Here is a 24005-nt window from a genome sequence, read left to right on the forward strand (position 1 = left end):
GAGTTACCACACCCAGCCCTACTATTTTTTACCTAAGTATTTAATCTCTTGTAAATCGTGCTCTAGATTTTACTTTTGTGCTTATTCATTTCTTAGGGAATACTCATTAAAACAAACACTCATTCAAGGCTTTCTGAAATGGGAAAAGGCATAGTTGGCTTGGAGATCTGGATTCTGGAGCTAGCTTCAATCTTTTGATCTCTCTGGGCATTGGTGTTTTTATTTTTTCTGTAAAATATGAATTTGGACTAGAGCAGGAGCTATGAAGGCATGTCAGCAAGCAGGATCGGCCTGTGTAATCCCATCAGAAGTAACAGGAGATGAGGCAACTGGAGAGAACTCATTGCATTTAAGGGGTGGCCACTGTTCAGCTCTAACCCAAGACTGCCATGCAAGAATTCAGGCCCACTGTCAGAAGAAGGTGGTGGGGGGAGGGAGACCATCAGGAAGAATAGCTAATGGATGCTGGGCTTAATACCTAGGTGATGGAATGATCTGTGCAGCAAAATACCATAGCACACATTTACTTATGTAACCAACCTGCACATCCTACACATGTACCCCTGAACTCAAAATAAAAGTTGAAGGAAAAAAAAAAAAAAAAGAATTCAGCCCAGAGTTGCCAGATTATCTAACTTTTTAAAGGAAGCTGGAAATCTTGTTTTTAATGTGAAATCTCTTGATTGTTAAATGGTTGAGACTATTGCAAAGTATCTAACACATAGCATGGGCAAATACTTTAAGGAACAATTAAAACACTTTGGTTGGCTGGATTTCGCCTGTGGGCGAATTTGTGGCCTTGTTAACAACCTTTCTCGTTCTAAAATCTTGCATATTTCTTACTTTTCTCAGCTATTTAGATCTTATGTTACCATACTGGTGACTCTAGGTACCTGGAAACAGTGCAAGTAGTAACTTGGAGAAGCTAGTTACTTAGCATTCCTTTATAGATTTAGATTCTCATTCATTTTCAAAGGGACTATCCTGAGAAGGTACTCAGTAGAATCTGGCTGTGGAAACTTACATTGTCCATTCAAATTTAACATGTCACGACTAATGACTACATTTATACAAATGAGTTAAAATTAGATAGGACTAAAGTATCTGAGCAATCAGATTGCGCATGAGTCATTAAGTCTATCCTGTAAGTAGTAGGGCCTGTATTTCCATGTCATATACACCTGCAAGGGAGATAGGTAATTAGAATAAACATTTCAGCTTTGTCTCACTCTTTTACAAACCATAAAGGCTTAAGCAATTTCCCTTTATCTTTTTGCTATAATTCATTCAATCTTTAAAGCTTTGGATTATTTTTTCCCCAAAGTTAAGTTAGTTTTAATTTGGCATGATTTTTTTTTTTTAATTTCAACTTTTATTTTAGATACAGGAGGTCTGTCTTAAATGTTAGATAAATTAATGCGATATTGCTGAATTTTAAAAAATAGGCCATTGAATAACTTATAAAACCTGGTTTGGTATACATATATGCAACATTGACACCCCATCCCCACACATACTTAAGTATGAAAGATTCCGTTCAGAAAGGTTCCTTGGGCTGTATATATAAATGTTTATTAGATTTCTGCCCCTTGTGTTAAACCATCCTTTGTCATGTTGATGTTCTGGAAAAGTTAGTAAGTTTCAGCTGGCATTTTATAAAATACTGACTCATTTGATATTTCCAGATTATCAAAGGCCTACGTGTTTATAGAAGAGTGTAATAACTCCTCCCCGCCACCTTTTCGGAAGAGGTCAACTGACTGGGGATCTCTAAAGGTATATTGAGAACACACCTGGATTGCAGTGGGTGTACTTGTTCTGTCACTAATCCCAGGACTATGGGCAGGAAGACCTAGCATTTGTTGATTCTCTATGTGTCAGATGATTTATATGTGCATTGCTCCTAATCTCACAACCATCTGGCAAAGTAGCTATTTTGATTCTGATATTAAAGTTGAGGCCGGGCGCGGTGGCTCAAGCCTGTAATCCCAGCACTTTGGGAGGCCGAGACGGGTGGATCACGAGGTCAGGAGATCGAGACCATCCTGGCTGATACGGTGAAACCCCGTCTCTACTAAAAAATACAAAAAAACTAGCCGGGCGACGAGGCGGGCGCCTGTAGTCCCAGCTACTCGGGAGGCTGAGGCAGGAGAATGGCGTGAACTGGGGAGGCGGAGCTTGCAGTGAGCTGAGATCCGGCCACTGCACTCCAGCCTGGGCAGCAGAGCAAGACTCCGTCTCAAAAAATAAAAATAAAAATAAAAAATAAAGTTGAGGAAATTGAGGCTCAGAGATAGTAAGGGACTTGTCTGAGTGACTGAGCTGGGATCTGGTCCTAATTCTGTGTAATTCCAAATCTATATTCTGTTCATTACTTCCTGGTGCCTGCCAGTGTAGTTGGGTGGAGAGAGGGTTGTCTGGACCCCAGTTTTCTCATCTGTAAAACATGGGATTGGACAAGATGATCACTAAGGTCTGCTTGACTTCTAACACCCGATACTGATATTTTAGGGCTTTCTGCTATGGAGACTATGACTCATTCTTAAGCAAAACCCCCTTTGGATGTTTTCAGATATCTCCGATCCTGGCTGAGATTTTCAAACAGGATGTTGACAGATATACTTAATATTAATCTTGTCTCCTGTGGTATTTGGATTACGGCCAATTCTGTGTCACTCAAGACAATGGGGAGCACTATTTTCTCTGTTCTTTTATTTTTATACAAACCTACTCTATACTGTTTCTCTTCCTAACCCTGAGCTATGTGTTTCTATTTAACCAGCTCTTGCATTTAAAAATAAAATAAAATATTTATTTGCACATTTGGCCAACTATAACACAGATTTCTGAGTATTTTATTTAAATTCGTAATTATTCAATTTATCTCTAAAACAATGCCACATCTTCATAAAACTAGTCAACAATGGGAAATGATGTCAGAGGACTGCACTGCCAGTTGCCAAGTGAACTATTAGAGCTCATAAAGATAAAATTTTAAATTCCTTCCACATCACCTACATACTTGAAATGTACATACACACTTCTGATTATAATGGAAACACATTTTGAATTCACATAGATTTTTTTTTTTTTTTTGAGATGGAGTCTCGCTCTGTCGCCCAGGCTGGAGTGGAGTCACGCCATCTCGGCTCACTGCAAGCTCTGCCTCCTGGGTTCACGCCATTCTCCTGCCTCAGCCTCCCGAGTAGCTGGGACTACAGGCCCCTGCCACCACGCCCGGCTAATATTTTGTATTTTTAGTAGAGACAGGGTTTCACTGCGTTAGCCAGGATCGTCTCGATCTCCTGACCTTGTGATCCGCCCGCCTTGGCCTCCCAAAGTGCTGGGATTACAGATGTGAGCCACCGCACTCGGCCTCAGTTCACACAGATTTTTTTCAAGGCATTTTGAATCCATGCTACAGCTCAACTAATGTCAGCATCTTAGATACTAAACCAGTTTCTCTATAAATTTAGAAATAACTACATCCCTGTATTTTTCTGTTCTGCTAGTTCCATCCAGGAGTTAATCTTCCTCATGTAATCAGAATTACATGGTAACAAAACAACAAACAACAGCACCTTAATTATCTCAGGATTGTCTACCTTTTCTTTTGAAATCATGTGTTTCTATGATGTTTAGTGTCTAACTTTAGGGCTTTCTCCACTGCTCCAAGTATATGCTAGCATCAGATAATTTACAATTTGATTATGACATAAGCACTTAACAATCTTCAAATGATAATTATTGTAACCAACATTCTTTATAGCCTCTTGGCTTTTTTTAGGCTTAGTAATTTGTATAACATCTTTCATTTCCATTCCTGTTAATAGTACTCTGCTAAAAACCCAAAGTTTTCTGCCCGTCATAAATGCATAAATGCAAGGCAACAGTACTGGGTACTGTGGGAGGATACAAATATGCTGAAGATACAATATATACCCTCGAAGAGCTTGTGGTCCAATGGGAAGAAATGGACAAAAATTGTTAGATAAGCTAAAAGATAGCAAATGCCATACAAAAGAGCACTGTTAATTGAATACCTTCATGTAGATGAGATGGAAAGAAACAGAATGTGGTGGATTAAACAGCAAATAAGAGGGAGGTGAAGAAGTGAAGATACTGTGTGGAGATAATCTTTTCAAAATGTTGACCTTATTCTAAGGTGAGAGTGGGACAAAGAGACTGATAAATGAGGCATCAAAGGAAGTTTTTGCAGAGATGTGGAATACCAACATGTTCCTATGCAGATAGTAATGAGCTAGTAAAGAGGAGTGTATGATGCATGCATGAGATAAGGCAAATATGTACATCACTGGAAAGGTGAGAATGATGAGTCTGGAGCACTAGGTGGAACGAGAGACCTTGAAAGGGAGGAGGGATACTTTTTCCACTCTAATAAAAAGCAATCAGGAGAACACAAGTGAAGAAGCAAGGATTTAGATTTGGTAGTGGAAAGATAAAAGATAAGAATCCCTCACAGATGGCATGTGACGCTCAATGAGTCATAAGTAAGGTCATTTTCGGCTGGGCACAGTGATGCACACCTGTAATCCCAGCACTTTGGGAGGCCAAGGCAGGTGGATCACCCGAGGTCAGGAGTTCAAGACCAGCCCGGCAAACATGGCAAAACCCTGTCTCTAGTAAAAAGTACAAAAATTAGCCAGGAGAGGTGGCAGGCACCCGTAATCTCAGCTACTCGGGAGGCTGAGATAAGGAGAACTGCTTGAACCCGGGATGCTGAGGTTGCAGTGAGCCAAGATTGCGCCACTGCACTCCAATCTGGGCGACAGAGAAAGCCTCTGTCTCAAAACAAACACGTAAGGTCATTTTCCTGGGTGTACATACAGGGAATGAGGAGAGAAGTTTGGAGAGAAGTGTGAGAGTACAGAATAGTGAGAAAGAAATCTATGGGGAAAAAATCATGGCTGCTTTGCTGAGCAAAATTATATGCTAATCTGAGATCTATAACCAAGCAAACAAAGTGGGACCAACCAGGTAGCAGTGGAGAACAGAGAAAGATAGCTTCCACCAGATGTTTTGTTGGGCAAATGATGGAGACAGGGAATATGAGTATAACAAAGGAAGTTTTAAGAAATAAATCTAGAAATAAATGTTGAGGCCAGTTCATGGAGGGCCCTGAATGTCAGGCTAAAATATGTAAATTTTATTTCACAGGCAATGGGAATCCATGGAAGAATTTTTGACTATGAAAATGATGTTCCCAAAGCTGTCCTCCTACATAATTAACCTGTCTTAAATGTAAAGCATTGAGTTGGTTAAAGAAAATAAATTATGAGACTATCTGCAAAGGACCAGAGATTAGATAAAGGTAAGCAACAGTGGACTTCAGCCAGACCACTGAAGGTTAAATTCCTAAGCCTTTTCTTTATTATTTATTTATTTTTAAATGCAAGGTCTCTCACTGTCATTCTGTTGCCCAGGCTGGAGTGTAGCGGCATCTCAGAAGACTAATCTTAGGTTTTACAATAGTGATGCTTCTCTACAGGAGCGACTGGGAAAGTCACAAAATCACATCTCACTGCAGCCTCGACCACCCAGGCTCAAGTGATCCTCCCATTTCAGCCTCCTGAGTAACTGAAACTACAAGCATGCACCACCACACCCAGCTATTTTTCTTTTTAAATTTTTATAGAAATGGGGACTCACTGTCCTGCTTAGTCTGGTCTCAAGCCATCCTCCAGCTTGGCCACCCACAGTGCTGGGATTACAAGTGTGAGCCACCATACATGGACAAGAGATCTTGATATCTGTGAGATCCAGATCAATTTGGTGGGAACATCAGACCACACAGGAGACAATGCTAAGGACTGGACCAGAATTGGGCAGGGTATTACCTAAAAGAGCTGGAAGCAAACATCCATCAAGGGACATATTGATTAGTAAAGGAATGCAGTAAGAACCAGAAAAGTTACCTTGAATATTGGATCAAAAAAAAAATTATAAAACTGTTGACCAGTGGCATGGCCAGAAGAGGTCAGGAAGAGTTCAGAAAGAGGTGTGCAGAATAGACAGGTTCAAAGTGGTTGAAGGGATAGGCATGCCAATACAGGTGCCAGGTGCTGGCCCAGGGTGCTGACTAGGGTAGGGAGGCCAACCAATTTAAAAAGTAGAATAGAGGCTCGGCATGGTGGCTCATGCCTGTAATCCCAGCACTTTGGGAGGCTGAGGTGGATGGGTCACCTGAGGTCAGGAGTTCAAGACCAGCCTGGCCAACATGGTGAAACCTCATCTCTACTAAAAATACAAAAATTAGCTGGGCATGGTGGTGGGCACCTGTAATCCCAGCTACTTGGGAGGCTGAGGCAGGAGAATCACTTGAATCCGGGAGGCAGAAGTTGCAGTGAACCAAGATCACCCCACTGCACTCCAGCCTGGGTGACAAGAGCAAAACTCCGTCTCAAAAAAAAAAAAAAAAACAAAAAACAGTAGAATAGAAAGGACTTTGGAATTAATGTTCAGTTCAGTTTTACAGTATTGGCCAACTTAGTGACAAAGCTCTGATTTGAACACTGAGCTCTAGATTACAAGCCCTCTAAATGCATGTGCCATCTATATGAGTTGAGCTTGTGAAATGAAAAGTCATAACATAACACAGTTAGCGGTAAGTCAAAATCAGTCTAATAATGTGGTCGCCTGATGAGTTCTTTCTGCCCACTGCACAAAGCCAATTCACTGAGATTGTGATGTTTCAGTAAAGAAAGAGTTTAATTAGTGCTAGGCTAGCCACATGGAAGAGTTATTACTCAAATCAGCCTCCCCAAGAACTCAGAGGCAAAGGTTTTTATGGATAATTTGGTAGGCAGGGGGCTAGAGAATAGATGCTGCTGATTGGTTGGGGGTGAAATCAAAGGGGTGTGGCAAGTGGTCCTTGTGTGCTGAGTCTGCCTCCAGATGGGGGGTTACAGGACCAGTTGAGTCATGAATGATGGATCCAGGTGGGGTTAGTTTCTTGCCAGAATGCAGAAATCTGTTAAACATCTCAAAAGGCCAATCATACATTTTATAACAGTAATGTTATCTACAGGGGTAACTGGGATAGTCACAAGTTTTGTGACTTCTAGTCACATGACTCCTGAGCAGCAATGGATTATAGAAAGGCAGGTCCTTCACATAATCCTAATCTCGTGGTCTTTCGTTAGTCTTACAAAGATGATTTCAGTCTGGGTATGAGGAGAGGATTAGTTCTAGGGAGTCTATTATCATCCTTGCTTTCAAGTTAAACCAGAGCAGAGGTGTTCAATTTTTTGGCTTTCTTGGGCCACACCGGAAGAACTGTCTTGGGCCACACATAAAATACACTAACAGTAACAATAACTGATTAGCTAAAAAAAAAAAAAAAAGAAAAAAGAAAAAAGAAAAAAAAGAAAATTGCAAAAATGTCTCATAGTTTTAAGAAAGTTTATGAATTTGTGTTGGGCCACATTCAAAACCATCCTGGGCTGCCACATGCAGCCTGCAGGTCATGGTTAGCTTGGCCTATACCCAGGAATGAGCAACATTGACAGCCTATGAGGCTAAAAGCAAGATGGAGTCAACCACGCTAGATTTCTATGGCTCTCATAATCTTTGGAAAAGCGGTTTCAATCTTTCAAACCAATCTCAGGATTTGATAATCTTCTTAAACCTGGAAGCCAGCAGCTGTCTAGGGATCCCATGAATATTACTGGCAATCTGAAAGTACAATCTGTTCTCTGGGAAATCTGCCGCTCAGATTCCTTTACATGTTTTCATTTCATAAGCAAATTCTCTTTGTCACTTCACGATTAATAAACATATTAATTTAATTAGATCCCATTTGTCAATTTTGGTTTTTGTTGCCGTTGCTTTTGGTGTTTTAGACATGAAGTCCTTGCCCATGCCTATGTCCTGAATGGTATTACCTAGGTTTTCTTCTAGGGTTTTTGTGGTTTTAGGTCTAACATTTAAGTCTCTAAGCCGTCTTGAATTAATTTTCGTATAAGGAGTAAGGAAAGGATCCAGTTTCAGCTTTCTACTTATGGCCAGCCAATTTTCCCAGCACCATTTATTAAATAGGGAATCCTTTCCCCATTTCTTGTTTTTGTCAGCTTTGTCAAAGATCAGATGGCTGTAGATGTGTGGTATTATTTCTGAGGGCTCTGTTCTGTTCCATTGGTCTATATCGCTGTTTTGGCACCAGTACCATGCTGTTTTGGTTACTGTAGCCTTGTAGTACAGTTTGAAGTCAGGTAGCGTGATGCCTCCAGCTTGGTTCTTTTGGCTTAGGATTGTCTTGGCAATGTGGGGTTTTTTTGGTTCCATATGACCTTTAAAGCAGTGTTTTCCAATTCTGTGAAGAAAGTCATTGGTAGCTTAATGGGGATGGCATTGAATCTATAAATTACCTTGGGCAGTATGGCCATTTTCACAATACTGATTCTTCCTATCCATGAGCATGGTATGTTCTTCCATTTGTTTGTGTCCTCTTTTATTTCACTGAGCAGTGGTTTGTAGTTCTCCTTGAAGAGATCCTTTACATCCCTTGTAAGTTGGATTTCTAGGTATTTTATTCTCTTTGAAGCGATTGTGAATGGAAGTTCATTCATGATTTGGCTCTCTGTTTGTCTGTTACTGTTGTATAAGCTTCTGCACAGCAAAAGAAACTACCATCAGAGTGAACAGGCAGTCTATAGAATGGGAGAAAATTTTTGCAATCTACTCATCTGACAAAGGGCTAATATCCAGAACCTACAAAGAACTCAAACAAATTTACAAGAAAAAAACAACCCCATCAAAATGTGAGCAAAGGATATGAACAGACATTTCTCAAAAGAAGGTATTCATACATCCAACAGACACATGAAAAAATGCTCATCATCACTGGCCATCAGAGAAATGCAAATCCAAACCACAATGAGATACCATCTCACACCAGTTAGAATGGCAATCATTAAAAAGTCAGGAAACAACAGGTGCTGGAGAGGATGTGGAGAAATAGGAACACTTTTACACTGTCGGTGGGATTGTAAACTAGTTCAAGCATTGTGGAAAACAGTATGGCAATTCCTCAAGTTATCTGGAACTAGAAATACCATATGACCCAGCCATCCCATTACTGGGTATATACTCAAAGGATTAGAAATCATGCTACTGTAAGGACACATGCACATGTATGTTTATTGCGGCACTATTCACAATAGCAAAGACTTGGAATCAACCCAAATGTCCATCAATGACAGACTGGATTAAGAAAATGTGGCACATATATACCATGGAATACTATGCAACCATAAAAAAGGATGAGTTCGTGTCCTTTGTAGGGACATGGATGCAGCTGGAAACCATCACTCTCAGCAAACTATCACAAGGACAGAAAACCAAACACCCCATGTTCTCACTCATAGGTGGGAAGTGAACAATGAGATCACTTGGACATGGGAAGGGGAACATCACACATCGGGGCCTATCATGGGGAGGGGATGGGGGGAGGGGGGAGGGATTGCATTGGGAGTTATACCTGATGTAAATGACGAGTTGATGGGTGCTGACAAGTTGATGGGTGCAGCACACCAACATGGCACATGTATACATATGTAACAAACCTGCACATTGCGCACATGTACCCTAGAACTTAAAGTATAATAAAAAAAGAGAAGAAAAAAAAAGCATATTAAGCAACATGACACAAAGACACAGTTCCATTAAGGTTTATTCAATATCCATCTATCCAACATCTTACGACTATCAAGCATCAGGCACTGAGATAGGCCATGAATACAAAGAGAAGTGAAGATATCATCTTCATTTCTCTTCATGAAACCTACAGTACATTGATAAAAATGAAAAGCAAAAAGATATCTATAATAGATATTCTGACTGTCATATGCCTAAGGTTTATGGGTGTATAACTCATGCAAAGGTCAGGAAAAGGATGGGAGGTGGTAGTGGTGATGGAGACAGTCACAAAAGACTTCCTTTAAGAAAGATCTGAAGACAAAGCAGATGGGGTGGAAGTAAGGGTTAGGACAATCTAGAAAGAGGAAATAATGTGACGCCTGCAGGTACAGAGCAGAGTGATGCCTTGGGGGAGAATTCCCTGTAGTTGCATAATGGCTAGAGCTACTACTATCACATTTCTTTTTTTTTTTTTCTTTGAGACAGAGTTTCACTCTTGTTGCTCAGGATGGAGTGCAATGGCGCGATCTCAGCTTACTGCAACCTCCACCTGCCTCAGCCTTCCAAGTAGCTGGGATTACAGGCACGCACCACCATGCTGGCTAATTTTGTGTTTTTAGTAGAGATGGGGTTTCACTATGTCGGTCAGGCTAGTCTCGAGCTCCTGGCCTCAGGTGATCCGCCCACCTCGACCTCCCCAAGTGCAGGGATTACAGGGGTAAGCCACTGCCACCAGCCTTACATTTCAGTTAGGTTTGGATTTTGCTCATTGCATGTGGATTTTAATTCTTTAGTATATTTATTTATTTTGTTTTCCCCTTCCTTGATTCGAAGTTCAATCAAGATTTTTTTCACTCTTGCTTAATTTTCATAAACACTTAATTTTAAAAGAGTGTTTACTATAATGGATGCATGTAATAAATCCAGGAATAATACAAATAAAATTTAACCAAGACAGAAATAGACATGTGGTGGGTCATGCGTGTAATTGCAGCATTTTGGGAGGCCAAGGTGGGTGGATCACCTGAGGTCAGGATTTGGAGACCAGCCTGGTCAACATGGTGAAACCCGGTCTCTACTAAAACTACAAAAATTAGCAGGGTGTGGTGGCAGGCTCCTGTAAGCTCAGCTACTGGGGAGGCTAAGGCAGGAGAATTGCTTGAACCTCGGAGGCAGAGGCTGCAGTGAGCCAAGATGGTGCCACTGCACTCCAGCCTGGGGACAGTGCAAGACTCTGTCTCAAAAAAAAAAAGAAAAGAAAAGAAAAGAAATATACATGAGAAATAAGTCATTTAAAAGGGATAAGAGTGTTTACTTATATATCGCCTTAGATTAAATTAGCCAAAAGGAAAGCTGACATAATTGAGGCAATAGAAGACTGGTAGATCAGTTTTCTTCAGGAATGTTTTCAAAGGATGAAAGCTTTTTTATACAATATAAATGAAAGCATTCAGCAGCATGTGCTCATGAAAAAGGAAAAAAGAAAACCTCAAACCAGTTTCCATTCCCATAAGCATTTATTCTGATGTGAATTCTTAGCATCTTGATACTGCTTTATTGCTGAATAAATTAAGGTAATTTATTTTGTTTGCCATTATTTCCACATACGTATCTTTGTTTAGAACCCACAGCTTCTGCTAAATAAATTGTCTCCCTTTGGCTTCAGATCAAAAACAACCTCAAAAGAAGGTCATCTTTGCTGAAATTCAATTATTGACTCTCTCAGGACTTACAAGGAAAAGTTATGGCTGTGAAAAAGAAAAGATTAGCCCCTTGTATCTGGAAATTTTGTTTATAGCATCAAGATAGATGGATTATATAAGTTCTGGTTTAAATACTTTGTCTTCTTCTGCTACAATTAATAAAACTAAGCCCTGATTCTCACATTCAGAGTAGTCAGCTGTATATTTCCCTCAATTTCTTTGACAATCTCTTAGATTTGTGGAGTTAAGTACATTCTATTAAAAGTATATTCAATTCTAACTTTTGCTTCTATGACTATGTGACACTTAGTTGTTAACATCCATAAATGAGAACAGTTAAATAAACATGGCATTTCCATACTCGCATCCAATCCTATTTGAATTAGAAGTAGAGTGATACTAGATCTAGTATTCAGGAGCATGGTCCCATTTCTGATATCTTTGAGTATGAATATAAATTTATATGTCAGAATTTATCCCAAGTGATGTCCTTTTTTTTTTCTGTTTTTGTTTTTTGTTTGTTTGTTTGTTTTTGAGACGGAGTCTCACTTTGTTGTCCAGGCTGGAGTGCAGTGGCATGATCTCGGCTCACTGCAACTATTGTGTCCCGGGTTCAAGTGATTCTCCTGCCTCAACCTACTGAGTAGCTGGGACTGCACCAATCACCACTCATGGCTCTTTTCTGTATTTTTAGTGCAGGCATAGTTTCACCATGTTGGCCAGGCTGGTCTCGAACTCCTGACTTCAAGTGATCCACCCATCTTGGTCTCCCAAGGTGTTGGGATTACTGGTGTGAGCCACCATGCCTGGCTGTCCTGACTTTTAGATATAACAATATGATCACAATAGATATATAAAGTATTAAAATTTGAAAATAAAAATATGTATTTTAAAGGAGTTCTTATGTTAAAAGCTTGTTAATCTTTAAAAAATAGTAAATAAACATTAAGAATTAATTAATGCGATACATAATTTAAAATGAAAATGAATAATGTCTGGTTGTGGCAAAACCTTACAAAAATGAAATAAAAGCATATTGAAAGTTAACTACATTTTGTCAGAAATTTTCCAGAGGTTTTGGCACTCATCCAAAGTTACAAAAACCTACTTTGAACAGCCATCAAAATTGTTCTGGTCAGCAGGGATAAAGGGACTGGAAGGCATTGTCAAATAGGTTGACATATTGTGAGTCAACTTATAAGATGATACGTTTGTGTGAAGTCAGAATCCTATCACAGACAGCCTAGTGTGATAAAAATTTTTGCTATCCTATTGCCTTATAAATTTGGGGATTTTCTATTTTTTTTATTTTTTTGAGATGAGTCTCTCTTTGTCACCCAGGCTGGAGTGCAGTGGCATGATCTCAGCTCACTGCAACCTCCGCCTCCCGGGTTCAAGTGATCCTCATGCCTCGGCCTCCAGAGTAGCTGGGATTACAGGCCTGCGCCACCACACCCAGCTAAATTTTGTATTTTTTGGTAGAGACAGGGTTTCCCCATGTTGGCCAGGCTGGTCTCAAACTCCCTACCTCAAGTGATCCGCCTGCCTCGGGCTCCCAAAGTGCTGGGATTATAGGCCTGAGCCACCGCACCCAGCCTTTTTAAGAGTTAATACAGATTATAACATAGTGATTCTATAGAGCTAAGTTTTATCCCCTTGATCTGTCTTGTAAGTACTTGTTCTGCCTTTGAGGACTGGTAACAATTCTTGTTTTCTTTCATTCCTGAAGCATACATGTATTTCTCTTGTCATCTCTCTTTGCATCCTTTCATTTCCTTGGCCTCAGCAATCTACCTTTTTGAGTTACAATCAGTCAATTTACAGTTTACCCTTGAACAACACAGCGGTTAAGGTTGCTGACCTCCTGCAGAGTTAAAAATTCACATATAATTTTGACTCCCCCAAAACTGAACTACTAATAGCCTGCTGTTGACTAGAAGCTTTCCTGATAACAGAAACAGCGGGTTAACACAAGTTTTATGTTATACGTACGTATCACATACTGTATTCTTATAATACAGCAATCTAGAGAAAAGAAAATGTTATTCAGAAAATTATAAGGAAGAGAAAACATATTGACTAACCATTAAGCAGAAAAATGGATCCAATATCTTCATCTTCAGCATCTGAGGAGGAGGAGGAAGAGAAGGGGTTGGTCTTGTCATCTCAGGGGTGGCAGAGGCAGAAGGAAATCTGGGTATAAGTGGACCAGCACAATTCAAACATATGTTGTTCAAGGGTTGACAGTATAATAATGCAAGTTCAGTCTGTGGCTGAGGGCTCCTCCTTCCTTTGTTTGCCAAGTTCTATTCAAAGTTCTCTAGAATAGGAACGAGGTTCCTTACTTATTCACCAGGAAAGCCATGGAAAAAAAGTAGCCCCTGAAACATGTCTTGACCATCTTTATGGAGCAGATGCTCTATCAGTGTGCCCAGATTCAGATGATAGCTTGGCATAGCAGGACTTCCAGGTCTTAGTGGAAAATTGGGGAGTCAGGGGACATTTATAGCCACAGTTTCTGGGATTAAGAAAAGCACGTGCAGAAGAGCAGTAACATTTTCAGTCTTGCCAGACCCGTTTCTTATGCTTGGCTGAGTTAATAATGCACTTTTCTGGGATCCAACTGCATACGAGGCAACTAAGGAAAAATGAATGCTATTCCTCTTACATTTTTTTCTTTTTAATTATATGTTCTTTGGCAAATATCAAAGTATGGCTTTATTTAATTGAGGAATTTAGAGGCATAGTAGGGTAATCTGGTCCAAGCCAGTGTATCTTTAGAATACCATAGTAAATTACCATATGCACATAGATTACCATAATGCACGGAGGTATATGTCTAATATACATATTAGATACATATAACATTATCCCACTGGCCAGAAATAAATCCTGTGCCTTCAAACAGAAGTCTCCTGCTTGTCCAGCAGAATTTGGTTTTGTGCATCCTTTCCAAATTTGATTTGATGAGCTCAAGCTCCCTAAAAATATCTACTCTTTCCTCCAAATGTATTCATATGACCAATGTAGCTAATCTCTATCCTTAACCTTCTTTCAGGAAACACTGAGTTACTAAATAAAATAATAGTGAGGTTTCTGGAGAGCGACAGGAGAGAATACCATTCACTTTTTCTTTGTCAACAAGTGGTTTATACCAGGGACAGCTGCTCCACTATTGACGGCTGGCTGACAATTGTTTGCAACCCCAAAGTCTCCAATTCAGCTTATGTTGACAAATTGATGTCCATCTGCTGATGTTTGACAAAGGAGTGCCCAAGACTGTTCTGCAAATATCCTGGAAGGAAGTATCTTCCTCCCCAGCTCCAGTCTGGGCTATTTAGCAGCATTCCCAAGCAGTACATGCCCTTCAGGTAATCAGAGCAGTCTCTGTAGTTAAGAAGGAAACCTTTGAAATTGATCAAGCTCCAACTCCCTCGTGCCTTGTCTGACATTTAGCTGGTGCTTGCCTCTCTGGATACAGAGAGGCAAGACGACTTTTTTTTTTTTTTTTTAAACAAACAAAAAGTACCATTCCTAAGGAATGGACAGAAGGAAGGGAACACCATTTCCTGATAATGGTCTCATTCCAAAATTAGTCTTATAAACAAAGGAGGGACGGGACCTTGACATCATTGAATTCCCACAGCTGGTGCAGTTAGAAAACACTGGGCCCCAACCAAAAATTTCAGAGTAGCTCTTTTTGCCCTTTGTTAATTACAAAATAAATAGATTTCCAGACCTCTCGCAAAGGAAGGACCTAAATAAGTAGTGTAAAAATGAGAGGGAGGAAAAAGAGGAGAAATTGTGTACTTTCCTGACAAGATAAAACAGTGGATAGTTCTCTTCTCCAAGTTTATAAGGTTTAACTAAAAACAGATTAGAAGGCACGGTGAGAGGTGTATTTTGTCTTCTATCCAGAAAGCTTCCTCATCTTCTTTTATCTGGTAACACTCCCTAGCCCTTCACCTCTGGCACATGACTCAGGTGTGGTCCAGGATCATATCCCATTGCCTTGGCCGCAGTAATTGATCTAAAGAGTAAGAAACTGACATGAGCAGGGGCAATCAAATTCCTTCTCTGAGATTTCTTTGTAGACTGAGAAGGAAGCTCTGTTACCTGGAGTTGGGTGTGAATTAATGTTATTTGATTGCAAGCACTATAAACCAGTGTTAACTACCTAAAGAAAAAAAAAGAATTTATGGTAATGATATAAGATAGCTTTCTGGTTTTTGTTTTGTTTTTTGTTTTTTTTTTTTTTTTTGAGATGCAGTCTCTTCCCTCTTCTTTCAGTAACAGAAACCATGCCTCTGTTACTGAAAGAAGGGGGAAGTGGTTCTGAGCGGGAATAGTAAATATTCACTATAGAGGGTTAAGACTGGACAGCCAACGGATCCTTTCCCTTTCTGTACCTGCAGTAGTCTACATGGGGTCAACAGGCAAGGAGAGGCCAAGGGAGCAGTCTAGAAAGCCTGCGGTTCAGCCTCCTTACCAGCCTGACGGGCTCATACATCCTTTTCCTTCAACTAGTTTCATTTTAGTTTCTGTCATTTGCAACCAACAAAGTCCTGATCAATGCTTAGTTTTTATCTCAGTGCTATTTAAGCCTATAGGTCTCTAAAATGACATTTTGAAAATCACAATCACACTAAATTTGTACATACTGAATTAGGCCACAGCCTTCAGCTGGAAGAAGTAACATTTCTTGGGATCTTCCGTGCAATAAATCTCTAAGCTCTGCAGGGACTCCTGAAACAGATGCTTATCCTTGTGGGAACTTCTGAAATCAGGAAGACTTTGGTTTAGGGGTATAGTGGCTCTATCTCAGGAAAACACTTTCAGTGGACAAAGGAAGAGATAACTAACAGGCAATCTCTGAATGAGACCTATAGATTTTTTAATATTTAACTTTTTAGTTAAATATAAGCTATTTATATGAGGCAAATATTAAAACTCCTTAGGAATTTATCATATTTAGAAAGTACACCTTTAGTTGATCACTCCTATGCTCTCTTATTTTTTCCTGCTGTTAATTGCTAGTGTGTATTGGTCTAAATGTAAAATATCCCACCTTGGAGTGGCTTCTGTATCTGAAACTTCAGTGGTACTGCTGTAAAAGTAAATTCCTTCCTGCAAATCCTGGGGTAATGATTCCTGTGGGGGAGACATCTCTTGTCATTTTGTGTCCGGAATTGGTGGGTTCTTTTTCTCACTGACTTCAAGAATAAAGCTGTGGACCCTCAGGGTGAGTGTTACAGTTCTTAAAGATGGTGTGTCCAGAGTTTGTTCCTTCAGACGTTCAGATGTGTCTGGAGCTTCCTCCTCCTGGTGGGTTCATGGTCTCGCTGTTAGCAGTGAAGCTTCAGACCTTTGCGGCGAGTATTACAGCTCATAAAAGCTTCCTGGACCCAAAAACTGAGACACAGTAAGATTTACTGCAAAGAGCAAAAGAACACAGCTTCCACAATGCAGAAAGAGACTCTAGCGGGTTGCCCCTGGCTGGCTCAGGCAACCTGCTTTTGTTCCCTTATCTGGTCCCACCTACATCCTGCTGATTGGTCCATTTTATAGAGAGCTGATTGGTCCATTTTACAGAGAGTTGATTGGTCCATTTTGACAGAGAGCTGATTGGTGCATTTACAATCCTTCACAAACCCTGAGGTAGACACAGAGTGCTGATTGGTGCACATACAATCCTCCTGCTAGATATAAAGGTTCTCCAAGTCCCCATCCAGCTCAGGGCCCCAGCTGGCTTCACCCAGTGGATCCTGCACCGGGGCTGCAGGCGGAGCTGCCCGCCAGTCCTGAGCGGTGCCTGCACTCCTCAGCCCTTGGGCTGTGGATGGGATCCCTCACCACGGAGAAGGGGGCGGCGCCAGTCGGGGAGGCTCAGGCCCGCGCGGGAGCCCACCCAGGGGGAGGAGCTCAGACGTGGCGGGCTTCAGGTTCCCTGCTCTGCGGGGAGGCACTTAAGGCCCGGCGAGAATTTGAGTGCGGCCCCTGCGGGCCAGCGCTGCTGAAGGATCCCGCGCAACCTCTGCAGCTGCTGGCCTCGGTGCTAAGCCCCTCACTGCCCTGGGCCCGCTGGGCCCGTCTGCCAGCCGCTCCCTGTGCGCCCACCGAGCCCGCGCCCGCTGGAACTCACACTGGCCCAGGAGCCCGCGCGCAGCCGCGGTTTCCGCCCAAGCCTCTCCCTCCACACCTCCCCGCAAGCAGAGGGAGGAGGCTCTGACCTCAGCCAGCCCAAAGAGGGGCTCCCATGGTGCTGTGGCGCTGAAGGGCTCTTCAAGCGCTGCCAGAGTGGACGCGGAGGCTGAGGAGGCGCCGAGAGTGAGGGCTGCTAGCACATTGTCACTTCTTAATTTTCTGTCAAGGCAATAGCACCCTTGGACATAGTAGAGAGTAGGGAGCAGAAAGTGCAAAAACACTGTGCTTTTGACTACATATCGACCTGAGCTCCATAAAGTCTGATGATGGTGAGCAGTGGTTTTTGACGAAGTCCCAGCAGCTGAAACAGTGAAATTCCAAGACCAGACTAGTTACTTTCTTAGAAAACTCTAGGTAGACTGGGAAAGCAAATGTCTGTGTTCAGTGGTGAAAGAAGGTTACCTGTAGAACTCTTGGTCAAATAATTGGTTGCTAGTATGGCGAATAACAGCTTTGAAAAAGCAAGGCTGGGAGAAATTAGAAGAGGAAAAGGTGGCATTGTTCAACAGACCTACACACAAGTGGACAACTATTCAGGCCTAGTCTTATTCCAGTAAATATTAACATGACCTCTCTCTAAACGCTTGGAATGCTGCCAACTCAAGATTTTATTTAGGCCCAATGCACTTTCTTTAAAACACACTTACACTTGACAGGGTTTTTAGTCAGTGTTAGGATTGCTTTAATCACTACTTTTTAATTTTCTAATGGAGATAATGTTCACATAACATAAAATTCACCATGTTAACAATTTTAAAGTGTACCGTTCAGTGGCTTTACTATATTAAAAATACCGTGCAACCACTGCTATATCTCATTCCAGAACATTTTTGTCACCTCCAAATCCTTCTTTTCCTAACACCTAGTTGCCACAGGAACTTTGATCCTGAGGAAGTTTGCAGGTGGAGAGGTAAAAAGAATATTGCAAGAGAGAGAAAGTTAGAACTCAGTGTCTAGGGGTGAGCATCATGATAAAGGATTCACTTTAAAATATTGATGAAAATTGGCTCTGGGGTGTTGGCAAAGAAATATATTTCCAGACTTTCTCAAGAATGTAGGACAGCAATAGTCTGATACTTAAAATAAATGGGATAAGTTGTCTAGTGTTTAAAAAGTTGTGTGTCACTGAAAAAATCACTAAAATGTTAATCCTATTACAGGCTTCCCCTCAAAAGTGTAGCTGGCTTGAGTCAGACATCGAGTCTTGGATAAGCCTACCCTGGGATGTACCAGCACTACCTGGGGAGTACCTCCTTAATGGGAGTAAAGCAAAGAGATAACTTTTGAGTTGCCAGGACTTTCATTGGGATAATGGGGACATGCATATGTAGGCTAGACACCTTATTTGGTAGCTGTGTGTATTAAGAGAGAAAAGAAAAAGAAACTAAAAGAAAAAAGTTCAGAAGGATGCATTCCCTTAAGTATGCTAGCTTGAAATCTATAAACCAAGTTCCTGATGTTCTGGTCAAAGGCAGGCATTTTCATCAGTATGGTTGATACCATCAGTATGGTTCATCATACTCATGCACCAACAACAGGACACAGTCAATAAGGTCTTTTGCAAAGTAACTGTCCTTCTAAGCCAAAGGAAACAAGGATTGTTGTTGTTGTTTGTGTATATGTGTGAGAGAGACGGAATTTCGCTCTGTCATCCAGGCTGGAGTGCAATAGTGCGGTCTCGGCTCACTGCAAACTCCACCTCCCAGGTTCAAGCAATTCTCCTGCCTCAGCCTCCCGAGTAGCTGGGATTACAGGTACCCACCATCACACCCGGCTAAGTTTTGTGTTTTTAGTAGAGATGGGGTTTCACCGTGTTGGCCAGGCTGGTCTTGAACTCCTGACCTCAGATGATATACCTGCCTCAGCCTCCCGAAGTGCTGGGATTACAGGTGTGAGCCACCACGACTGGCCACAAGGATTGTTTTAAAATTTAACCTTAGGTTCCTGCATACGGAAGTGTACCAAAAGGTGAACTCAAGCTTTGAAGGGATACAATAGGTGTTTTACTGAGTTCTGCTGAATAGAGCTGTAAGCATTTCAGGTGTGGAAATGATGGAAGGAATCTGCCTTGGGTTGTGATTATTTGAACAAAGTAAAATTAACAAACAACACTCAGGCTGTAAGTAAGTTTCCCGCTGTGCCAGTTTTGTAATAAAGGTGCTTTTCTTTTCAGCTGAACTTTCCATCGACTTAAATCGTTTATTTCTTTGGAGGTAATTTAAGCACTCTGCCAATGAAATAGTTTACTGTGTTTATGTTTTTAAAAAAGAAGTTTGATAGCACACTATTTCATTAATTTGAATATGAATATGCCTAAAAATATTCCTAATATTCTGGAAGATCCCTCTGATTCCTCTGATCGGAACACCTGAATGGCAGACCTGAATGACCTATAGGCTGCTTAGGAAACGAACCAAACAAGGAAAAATCACACAGAGGTAAAAAGGAGTTCTAACTTATTTGGAAACATTTCATTAATCTGCTTGTTAGAACTGTAAGCATCAGTTTGTAACTATAACAGAGAAATAGCTGAATGCTAATCTAGGTAACAAATGTCACTTAGAATCAACACTTTTTTTTCCCTTCTCGCCATATAATTGTTACAACAAAGCAAGCCTTCAGAGTAGGTGACCATGTATCACTTACTGAAGGCTAGAAGGGAACTCCTTTTCCAAAGTGGTTCATTCTCTATTTATTATGGGGTCTGAAATTATACCATTGGAGATTTATTTCTTAGACCATCACAGTCTTTTGTTCATTGAGAAGAATCGACTTTTAAAGTACAAATACCCATGGTATGGGTGGCTCATTAAGTATTACACTATATATATGTATATATATTTTATTTTACTTTTTGAGACCCGGTCTCACTCTGTCACCCAGGCTGGACTGCAGTGGTGGGATCTCGGCTCATTGCAACGTCTGCCTCCCAGGTTCAAGTGATTCTCCTACCTCAGCCTCTGGAGTAGCTGGGATTACAGGTATCCACCACCATATCCAGCTAATTTTTGTATTTTTAGTAGAGATGGGGTTTCCCCATGTTAGCCAGGCTGGTCTCGAACTCCTGACCTCAGGCAATCCATCCACCTCGGCCTCCCAAAGCGCTGGGATTACAAGTGCGAGCCACCATGCCCGGCCTACACTACATTTTAACTTGACCACTAGTTGAAGGTGTATTGGAGATGTTTTTTGTTTGTTTCTTTAAATTTATTTTCATTTTATTTTTTGAGACAGACTCTTGCTCTTTCACCAAGGCTGAAGTGCAGTGGCAAGATCTCAGCTCACTGCAACCTCTGCCTCCCAGATTCAAGCAAGTCTCATGCCTCAGCCTCCCAAGTAGCTGGGATTACAGGAATGCACCACCACGCCTGGCTAGGAGATACTGATTTTGCCTATCACTCTTTTCCGGTAATGAGATATTCCTTTAAGAAAGTGGATTTCTCTTAATCCAGCTCTGTGCTTTTGGTGGGAGCTGCTAGCTGGAGCATTCTCCTTCCGCATGTTTACTTCCTCTACCCTGCCACCCAGCGGTGGGGACATGACCATGGTTTGTCCAACCTTACTTCCTCAGCCCTGGCCAGCCACAAAGATTGGTTCATATCCACAGATGGGTACCCAGCCTAAGGTAGGACTGAGTTCTTTCTTGTACTTTCCAACTAGAGCTAGTGGAAAAATGCTTTCTTTCTTCCCTGGAGATTATATGATAAGGAGGGCAGCCCATAGCTGCTTGTGGCCATATTTCCATTCTCTTCTGACATCTAGCTTGAGAGAATCAAGTCTCAATGCAGAGAGAAGCAGTGACACAGAAGTTTCCTGATGGTGCTTTAGACTGGAATCCATCTGACTCTAAGGCTAGTGCAGTGCTCTCTCTTGGTTTATTTACATGCGCCAGTAAATCACCCTTTCTCCTTAAGCTGTTATGAGTGGAGCTTATTTGCAAAGAGAGGTCTGAAAACCCAAAACAAACATTTTACAAGATAATCAGGGGAGTGGTGGTGTTCTAGGTCCAGAAACGTGTGTGTTGCAGGGTGGGTCAGCCCTAATTGTCCTGTGATTAAATAGGGGTCATTGTGTGTTAAAGTTACTGGAGATCTTTTCAGACTTTATTCTGAAGTGAATTCAGAGGCCAAAGTTACCAAGGTTTCTGAGAATGATGGTTAATGTTATGCTGGGACCACAATGGCCTTGACAATCTCCCGGACTATTGAATTTGGGTGAGGCTGCAAGGAACCTGCGGAAGAGCAAGATTGTGCAAATATTTGACTTAGAATCTTAGTGCTACATGTCAGTCAACTGAGTCAGTTTCCCCACCAAATAAGAGAAGCAACATGTAGCTCCAAAAGAGAATCACTGTTTTGATCCATAATGAATCTTACCATGACTGGCTTTATTTAAATTTTGAATTTACATCTGTTCATGAGTAGCCATGTTTTTCTCTACAGGTAGTTAAAAAAACCACACACACAAACAGAATAATGGGCAAAAAAAGGGTAGGATTTAATGTTTTCTTCCCTCTCCCAAGCCATTAGAGTCCTAGTCCCTCAGTATTATTTAAATTTTGCCCTCTCAAAATATCCAAGAGACAAAATTGTCATTAGACAGTAAGTAATATTGAAAAAATGAAACTAAGAAGAATTAGAGACCTTGCGATTATTTTTCTTTGCACGGGGTTTAAAATGCAATTGAAAAGTTGAAAGCTTCTCTTAAGCGAGCTGGGAAACCTTCTCCAATGTGCTCTACAATCATTGTCAGTTTCTTCTAATGAAACCAGTGAAAAATCTGGCTAATGCCTCAGAATAAGGACTTTTAAATTGATAATATTCTCTAACGGATTTTATTCTTTTAGGTTTCATGGTGGTAAAAGCAAATTTACAAACTGCCTTATGCTGTTTTATTGAAAGAAAAAACTGTGTTTCAAGTTCACAGTGTTACGTGCATTTGCATCCTGGGAAAGCACTATTCAAAATTGAAACTGAAAATCAAATTCATATGAAAAGCTTTACCATGTAGTCAGGGTGCTGGGAGTGTCTCCTTTTCTGAAACTACACTTCACCTGCTTCCTCCTCCTCCATTTGGTTCTGCATTACTCCTCTTTTTCCACAATTACTTATGAGTAATAAAGGAAGCCAGAGTAAGAACGATGACATGTTCCTGGCTTTGCAAGAGTGGCACACATCGAAGGAAGACATTTTTCCCAGGGAACCACAGCTTTGCAAGAGATCCACCAGGCAGGAATGAAGTTTGATATTATTGCGACATAGCAGAGGGAATGCCCTGAGTCTCCCAAAGATGGGAAAGGCACAGTAGGGTACAGTCAGCTGCTGCTCTAGAGGCTAACTCTCCAAGTGTTGCTTGTACAGTGGCAGGGTAATGAACATCTCTAAGCCTCTGCTTCTTCTTAAGGAATTCGTAAATGTGCTTACCTTAGAGGTTATTCTTAGAATTAAATAGACATGGAATGCTTAGCAAAATACCTGGCCCATGGTACTGTATTAAATGTTAACTAGTGTTCTCGCTAAAATAACAGTCTGGGATTTGGGGTTTTCTTGTTTGTTGCCTAACGGTGTGTTTATAGTTTGTAAGCTGGAGAAGTCTTTTTTTAAAAAATCAGAACCAATGTGGCTATTAACAATTTTCTGAACTACCCAGATTTCATCTCCAGCCAGCCTTCCCTGCTTGTTTCTGGTTCATTTGCCTATTGGAAAAAAAAAAAAAAAAGATTATCTTCTCTTCCCCGTGCCCTAGTCTGTCAGCCTGTGTTTTCAGACAGCTCTGTCTCACTCCAGAGCCCAGTCCCTGCAGGTGCCTGCCTTCCTTCTTATGCCCTGCCCTCCCCCTACAACCACCCAGCTTGTCCAGCAACACTTCTCAGATCTATTTCAGTCTAGCTCTTCAGCCTCAAAGACTTACCCTTAACGAGCAAACCGCTTATTCATTCTCTGCCCCTCTCAAGGTGAAAGTGAATCCAGCCTGGAGTCAGTAGCTCATGTGCTGTATCTATTGGTGCCACACAGAGGTCAGGCCAGGCCTGTGGCCTCGTTTTTTTTGCTTTGTTGCCAATACAACTACATACATTACCCAGCTGATGGGCCAGTGTGGATCTGTCACGTGGTAATACTGACCTCTAGGGGCTGGCTTTTCTTCACATAGAGTCTTTATCTTCTCATTGAGTTCCAGAACTGTGATGGCAGCCTCTTGCTTCGCTGTTGCCAAATCAGTTTGTAGCTTTTTCACTTTCTCTTCATACTTCAGTTTCTTAAAAAAATAAAAAATAAAAAAGTAAGAGTTTCCATCACTGGGGACAGATGCATCAAAGAAATAAAAGGAATGATGTCTGAACAAACACTGCCTTTGAAGCCTGCTTAGATGAAACACTCCCTGTTTATCTAGATTGAGTCCTGTTCGAGGTTTGTGAAACAGTGTATGTGCTCCTGTCAGAGC

At 41.2% G+C, this 24005-nt stretch overlaps 1 protein-coding gene across 1 annotated transcript in view; it reads right to left on the minus strand.

Annotated features, from left to right (window-relative positions):
• The window catches only part of CCDC192 (coiled-coil domain containing 192), a 243168-nt gene that overhangs the window by 46966 nt on the left and 172197 nt on the right, over positions 1-24005 (minus strand). The window contains 1 exon segment of the mRNA XM_023198022.2: positions 23687-23819. Within this exon segment, the coding sequence (XP_023053790.1) occupies positions 23687-23819 (133 nt within the window).

Source organism: Piliocolobus tephrosceles, chromosome 4, assembly GCF_002776525.5.
Source record: "Piliocolobus tephrosceles isolate RC106 chromosome 4, ASM277652v3, whole genome shotgun sequence".
Taxonomy (NCBI): Eukaryota; Metazoa; Chordata; class Mammalia; order Primates; family Cercopithecidae; genus Piliocolobus; species Piliocolobus tephrosceles.